This window comes from Etheostoma spectabile, chromosome 17 (assembly GCF_008692095.1).
Source record: "Etheostoma spectabile isolate EspeVRDwgs_2016 chromosome 17, UIUC_Espe_1.0, whole genome shotgun sequence".
In the NCBI taxonomy this organism is placed as follows: domain Eukaryota; kingdom Metazoa; phylum Chordata; class Actinopteri; order Perciformes; family Percidae; genus Etheostoma; species Etheostoma spectabile.
Window position 1 is genome coordinate 8,981,993 of NC_045749.1, and position 7,923 is coordinate 8,989,915.

Sequence of the window (7,923 nt, forward strand, 5' to 3'; positions counted from 1 at the left end):
TTTTTTTTACAATGTTGTATTTTTATTTTGCTGTACTCCCTTCCCAGTTTCTCTAAAAGCCTAGTTAAGTTTGTCGTTCTCAAAATTGTAAAAAAAAATTGTTTTGCATGCTTTATTGGCATTCTTTGTTTATTCTATTTCTGATATCATATGCCAGTATCATACTGTATACTGTACTGGACTGAAATGGGTGTTACTGTTAAAACTTAAAAGTTTATCTTTAGTTAAAATTAGGCTTCAGCAGTCAGACACTAGACTAGATAAGATTAAACTGTTCAAAGTTAAAGCCTTTTAATTACAAAAATCTCCCTCCACATAGAAACTCAAACAGGGATTTCTGTTATAAAAAGACTCTAAATTGACCAACTTAACAATGCTGAAACCTCATAATAGCTTCAGATACACTTTTAAATGTACTGTTTTTTGCCCAGAACAAGGACTGTGAATTGTCCCCCATTACTTTACAAGCATAAAAATGTGAACTTGGCCTTCAAGGTTAGGGGTAGCCATGTACTAAATGATGTACAAACTACTTCCATCCATCCATCTTCATCCGCTTATCCGGTATCGGGTCGCGGGGGCAGCAGCTCCAGTAGGGACCCCAAACTTCCCTTTCCCGAGCCACATCAACCAGCTCCGACTGGGGGATCCCGAGGCGTTCCCAGGCCAGGTTGGAGATATAATTTCTCCACCTAGTCCTGGGTCTTCCCCGAGGCCTCCTCCCAGCTGGACGTGCCTGGAACACCTCCCTAGGGAGGCGCCCAGGAGGCATCTACCAGATGCCGAACCACCTCAACTGGCTCCTTTCGACGCGAAGGAGCAGCGGCTTATCCGAGCTCCTCTCGGATGACGAGCTTCTCACCCTATCTCTAAGGGAGACGCCAGCCACCCTCCTGAGGAAACCCATTTCGGCCGCTTGTACCCTGGATCTCGTTCTTCGGTATGACCCAGCTTCATGACCATAGGTGAGGGTAGGAACGAAAATGCCCGGTAGATCGAGAGCTTTGCCTTCTGGCTCAGCTCTCTTTTCGTCACAACGGTGCGATAAACGGAATGAATACCGCACCAGCTGCTCCGATTCTCCGACCAATCTCACGCTCCGTGGTCCCTCACTCGCGAACAAGACCCCAAGGTACTTAAACCCTTCACTTGGGGTAAGGACTCACTCCCCCACCCGAAGAAGCACTCCATCGGTTTCCTGCTGAGAACCATGGCCTCAGATTTAGAGGTGCTGTCCTCATCCCAGCCGCTTACACTCGCTGCGAACCGATCCAGTGAGTGCTGAAGGTCACAGACCGACGATGCCATCAGGACCACATCCTCCGCAAAAGCAGCGAGAGATCCCGAGCCCACCGAACTGCAACCCTCCGCCCGACTACGCCTCGATATCCTGTCCATAATATTCAAAACAGGATTGGTGACAAAGCGCAGCCTGGCGGAGGCCAACCCTCACCTGGAACGAGTCCGACTTACGCCGAGAACCCGGACACAGCTCTCGCTTTGGTCATACAGAGATTGGATGGCCCTAAGAAGGAACCCCCTCACCCCATATTCCGCAGCACCTCCACAATTTTTCCCGGGGGACCCGGTCATACGCCTCTCCAGATCACAAAAACACATGTAGAATGGTTGGGCATCTCCCCAGGCCCCCTCCAAGATCCTTGCGAGAGTAAAGATCTGATCCGTTGTTCCACGACCAGGACGGAATCCGCATTGTTCCTCTTCAATCCGAGGTTCGACTATCGGCCGAACCTCCTTTCCAGCACCTTGGAGTAGATTTTACCAGGAGGCTGAGAAGTGTGATACCCCTGTAATTGGACACACCCTTGGTCCCCCTTTTGAAGAGGGGAACCACCACCCGGTCTGCCACTCCTTAGGCACCGTCCAGACTTCCACGCAATGTTGAAGAGGCGTGTCAACCAAGACAGCCCTCACACCCAGAGCCTTCAGCATTTCGGACGGATCTCATCAATCCTGGGGCTTTGCCGCTGTGGAGTTGTTTGACTACCTCAGCGACTTCCACCAGGGAAATTGACGACAATCCCCCATCATCCTCCAGCTCTGCCTCCACCAAGAGGGGGTGTCAGCTGGATTTAGGAGTTCCTCAAAGTGCTCCTTCCACCGCCCTATTACTCCTCAGTTGAGGTCAACAAGGTCCCACTTACTGTATACAGCTTGGAGATTCCTCGCTTCCCCCTCCCTGAGGTGGCGAACGGTTTTCCAGAAGCACCTTGGTGCCGACCGAAAGTCCTTCCCATATCTTTCCGAACTTCTCCCACACCCGCTGCTTTGCCTCTGTCACAGCAGAGGCGCAGCCCTTCGGGCCCGTCGGTACCCTGCAACTGCCGGGTCCTCCGAGACAACATATCCGGAAGAGCTTCTTCAGTCGGACGGCTTCCTGACCACCGGTGTCCACCAGGTGTTGGGGTTACCGCCCCTTGAGGCACCTAAAACCCTAAGACCACAGCTCACCGCCGCAGCTTTAGCAATGGAAGCTTTGAACATTGTCCACTCAGGTTCAATGCCCCAGCCTCCACAGGGATGCACGAAAAGCTCCGCCGGAGGTGTGAGTTGAAGTCCGTCGGAGGGGCCTCCTCCAGACGTTCCCAGTTTACCCGCACTAACCGTTTGGGCTTACCAGGTCTGTCCAGAGTCTTCCCCACCCCCTGACCCAACCCCACCACCAGATGGTGATCAGTGACAGCTCTGCCCCTCTCTTTTCCCGAGTGTCCAAAACATACGGCCTCAGTCAGATGAAAGATTAAAATCAATCTTTGACCTTTGGCCTAGGGTGCTCTGGTACCAAGTACACTTAGAGCATCCCTATGTCGAACATGGTGTTTGTGATGGCAATCCATGACTAGCACAGAATCCAACACAGACAACCACTCTGGTTAGATCAGGGAGGCCGTTCCTCCCAATCACGCCTCCCAAGTATCTCCATCATTGCCCAGTGTGCATGTGAGTCCCCAGCAGAACTATGGAGTCCCCACTGGAGCCCCATACAGGACTCCATTCAAGGTCTCCAAGAAGGCCGAATACTCCGAACTCTTGTTGGTGCATATGCACAAACAACAGTCGAGTTTTCCCCCCCATCACCCGCAGCGGTAGGGAGGCGACCGTCTCGTCCACCGGGGAAACTCCAATGCAGCGGCGCTCAGCCGGGGGCTTGTGAGTATCCCCACACCGCCTGCGCCTCACACCATGGGCAACTCCGGAGTAGGACAGAGTCCAACCCCTATCCAGGAGAACGGTTCCAGAACCGAGACTGTGGTAGAGGAAGCCACAGATCTAACCGGTAGCGCTCCACCTCCCGCACAAGTTCCGCTCCTTCCCCCACAGAGAGGTGACATTCCACGTCCCAGAGCCAGCCTCTGCCGCCCGGTTCTGGCCGCGAAGCCCCTGACCTTCGCTGCCACCCATGTAGCAGCGCACCCGACCCCTTTGGATCCTCCCAGGTGGTGGGCCCATGGGTTGGAGGGAGAGGTGCCACGTCGCTTGTTCGGGCTGTGCCCGACCGGTCCGTGGCAAAACCGGCCCCCAGACACGTCGCTCACGAGCACCGTCTGGGCCTGGTCCCGACGGGGGCCCCGGGTTCCTCCGGGCGGGGTCTCTCTATCCTTCCTTGTTCTTCCATTGGAGTCTTTGAACCATTCTTGGTCTGGCCCCTCCCCTACAAACTACTTATGATTATGAAAGGGGTGGTTGACCCAAAAACATGTGTTTTCACTTAGAACTGGAATTATGTCCAACCAAAGAAACAGTCTTTCTGAAAACAGTGATGTGATGACTCTGATAAACAGGTATACTGTTTCTAGAAAGACATGTTAAATTTTTAATGTAGATACAATTCATATCTATGACCTTCAATACCATTGTATTGGGGTAGAGGTAGAAATCTTAGATAGATACCTCAAAACATGAAGTAAAAACCAGGAGTATTTGTCAAAAAAGTCTAGCTGCAAAGGTAGATACCACTGGAGAAAAATGCATTATGTCAATGTAGTTTCTCTTCAGTACAGCAAACGTCTGTGTGTGTGTCCACATGTGAGTGAGTCATGCACAAGATTTATATAGTGATACCAATTGCTTTAACAACCTGCATCCTGGGGAAACATTGCTGCTTTCACTTACAGTTTGGCTGGACATTCTGTGTCCCAAATACTGGGTAGCAGTAAGGAGGTTGCCTCCGCCCCTTGTCACCAATTTAACAATACAGAATAAGAACTGTAAACTCTTGCAGCTGTGGGTTCTATTGTTTTCTCCCCCGTCCTCTGTAATGGTACGGGTTGGTCAGGTATGCCAGTCCTCCTGCAGTCCCTGGCCTCAGTTAAATGGTGATGTTACATAATAAACCGGCGTAGGAGTGGAAGGTTGCAGTAAGGGCAAGGTTGTTAGTGAGCAGCAGAGCGGCCCTGCCCGCCTGAGATGTGACAACACAGATCGAATCCTGAGCCAGTCGCTTTTCAAATCTAAACATCAAAAGAAAAATCTGACAACAAATATGTATTCCTCATTTCAAGATGAGTTTAATCTTCCTTAAAAATCCAACTTTGCATTTTATGCATGTAAAGCCCACAAATGTTCACAATAAAATTCTAAAAAGTTATTTGATTCTTTGTAGTGCCGGCAAGAAGTTGGCTGAATGCAAAGTGATGCACCATCGACAACCTGAGAATGAGATTTGAAACTTAGTGAAGATCAAAGTCTCTGAAGTTTTCAAGAGAGCGCTTTTGACTTTAGGCAGACTGAAGACCTTTTCTTGCATTTTTGATGTGAAATATTAGATTTCTGCCGCAAAGTACCCTCAAAGCAAACACACAAACACACAAACTTGTACTCTTCACTCTCTCTTGCTCATTTCCACACTCAAATTAGACCTTAAAGTGGTCATATTATGCTCATTTTCAGGTTAGTAATTGTATTTAGAGGTTTTACCTGAATAGGTTTACATGTTTTAATTTTGAAAAACCACCATATTTTTTGTTGTACCGCACATTGCTATAGAACTACAGAGTGAGGCATCACACTTCTGTTCAATCTTTGTAGGGACTCACATGTGCAGTACCTAGGTAATGACTACTAGCCATTAAGAAGCAGTGTATGAGGGCTAGCCACGCTAGCAACTAGGCGAGCATTATAACGTGTGTTACAAAGTGACGCACATTTTTCACAGAAGTAAAAGCTGGTCTTCAATAGAGCTGTTTGGAGCAGTTTGTGAATTCTGTTAGAGATGGTAAGTCCCTTTGGGGTGAACTTTTGGCTTTTTCACTTTGTAAACGTGCACAAAAAAGATATATAACATGATAAAGGATTGGGAAAAAGGCAAAAAGCATAATATGAGCACTTTAATTGATAACTTTGAGACTATTGATGAAGTGCTTTTATTTTTGAAAAACAAAACTTGTTTTCTTATGAATATTATAATGCCGTGACCATTTTACTTTTGTGAATTACAACTTAAAATAAACTGCATCAAAATGTCTTAACCAGATTTGAAAAATATGAGCACATTAAACTATTCTGACTGCTGAGTACACTGTATATGAGTATTGTTTGCTGCTACCTGACAGATGAATCCGGTGGAGGTACACTGTCGAACCCAGAGACTGAACTTCCTCTTCTTCCTCTTCCTCAGCTCTCTTTCGGTACAGGTGGTAATGAACACCGGGTCTTCGTCTATCAATGGCTCATGAAGCACCTGGAAACACACAGGCAATGTTACTGTACACATGAGTTTGTCTTCGTGGATTTTTACATAACCGCGTCACAAGTCAAGTACACAATGTGTTCCTGGAAAAGAATAACTGGCCTTGAAAAGGGAGATACAAATTCAGAATTCAGAAAAATAAAGAATTCAGAACAATTTACACAAACTGGTTTTGTGTGAGGCATAGTAGCGAGCTTGTGTGTGCTGTAACATTACAACAAAGGGTTGGAGAGAGAAGGCAGCCAATTGGAGATTGTCACAAGTCCTGTATGTGTTTGAGTGTGATACTGTAGAGAGAAAACACTGTTCTCAGCAGGAACGCGCTCTCAACGGTGCAGATCTGTCTCAAAACCCCTTCAGAAGAAAGTTGTTTCTCGTGCTGCTTTGTCCTTCACTTTTGCATTTATACTAGTGCTGTCAAACGATTACAATATTTGATTGCAATTAATTGATGGATGGATGGATGGATGGATGGATAATCGCATTAATGTCATAGTTAACCCACAATTAATCACAATTAATTATACATTTTTATCTATTCTAAATGTCGCTTGATTTCTTTTTGTGCCATTATTTTTTCTCATTTTTATGCTCTTATCAACATGGAAAAGTGAATCAGCTTGCTTTGCGCAAATGTTTTTTTTATTGAAAACAACACTGGCATATAGTCTACTGTAGTGTTCAATTGCACACACAACATTCTCACTTGGAGCAAATTATCTTTCACACAGTGTAACACTGTCCATCAATAAAAGGGTGAAAAAATACTTTGACGAGGGGGCGAAGAATTTTTATCAGCTGTGTACTTGGCCATGTGGTATTAACTAAGTGGTATTTCAGACTGGACGTGCTGCGATGATTGTGACGGCAAAACACACAGATCACTTTGGTCTCCATCCACTCAAAACGTAACGTTAGCCCACTACTCTTCGGCCGGCTCGCAAGCCCAAACAAGTGTTGTTTTGTTTCGGGTCTAGCTAGATCCGGTGTGATGTTGTAGTTTTTCTAACGTTGCTAGTTGTTCCATGTGAACAACAGCATGTGAAAAAAACTACAAAGTTTGCTAGGACAAAAAGAACGTTAATCTCATGATTAAAAAAATTACGAGAATTTGAGAATCAATTTTTGAGTAATCGTGATTGAAGCAAAGATTACAAAAAATCATTTGTTCCAACTTCTCAAATGTAAAAAACTGCTTTATTTTGTTTCCCGTGATAGTAAACTGAATATCTATGTGGTCTGGACTGTTGATCCCAAAGAAGCCACTGCAGCCACTTTTCTGTGATTGTTAATTAAATCAATGAACATAATTGAAGAAAAACATTTAATCATGTTTCAAAAGTAGGGTGAACTCGTTAAATAGTCCGGATGGGTCAGATCAGAACCTGAGGATGAATTTCTCAATGGAGATTAAAGAAAAAAACTGGCACACATTCACAAATTAAAAACACACACAAGCAGTGGCAATAACAGAACACACACACATACACAAAACCAATTATTATCTAACCCTTTCTTGGACGATTAAACAAGCGTGATACACATAAATCTTGGCCAAATATTTCATAGAGACGCTTTCAACCACACAACAAATATTTGCTTTTCAAATGTCTCTCAGCTCTCCCTTTCTTCCCCATCTCTTCTCCATCATCATTTGACTAAAGCTGCAGTGAGCAGTGACCAACAGCTCTCTCCTGCTCAGGGACATAAAGCAACAAGTAATTTCCAAGTCAAATATGGAGTTATGGAAAATGAATGAGGCTATATAGTGATAGATGACACCACCCAAACCACAATGGCCTTTTTTTCTAATCCTGCACCTGACACATTAGCACAGTCACATTAGCACATTGATGCTTTAAGTAAATCATTTGCATGGGGTCCCTAATCATGTATTGGACAAAGGAGGAAAATCAATATATCCACTTGTTTGCTGTCTTGGAGTCAATGTTCTTTGAAGGCTGCGACAAATGCTCTCAAAGATTTTACACTTGCAAATCAATACAAAGCAGTGTCAACCGATCATCTCAGCAACTGTAAAACTGCCAGACTGACACAGAAAATGTGAAGCATCGCTGTCAAATGGAGATGACATAACATGCTAACATTCAACAACGACTATGTTAGTCACACGTTAGCGTTCGTACTCGTGTGCATGCGCACACACACGTACGCATGTGCGCGCGCGCATACACACGCACACACACACACAC

General features: G+C 45.6%; 1 protein-coding gene across 1 annotated transcript in view; it reads right to left on the bottom strand.

Annotated features, from left to right (window-relative positions):
• The window catches only part of pgbd5 (piggyBac transposable element derived 5), a 27,792-nt gene that overhangs the window by 7,294 nt on the left and 12,575 nt on the right, over nt 1-7,923 (bottom strand). The window contains exon 3 of the mRNA XM_032540538.1: nt 5,567-5,701. Within this exon, the coding sequence (XP_032396429.1) occupies nt 5,567-5,701 (135 nt within the window). The remainder of the gene's footprint in view (nt 1-5,566; nt 5,702-7,923) is intronic.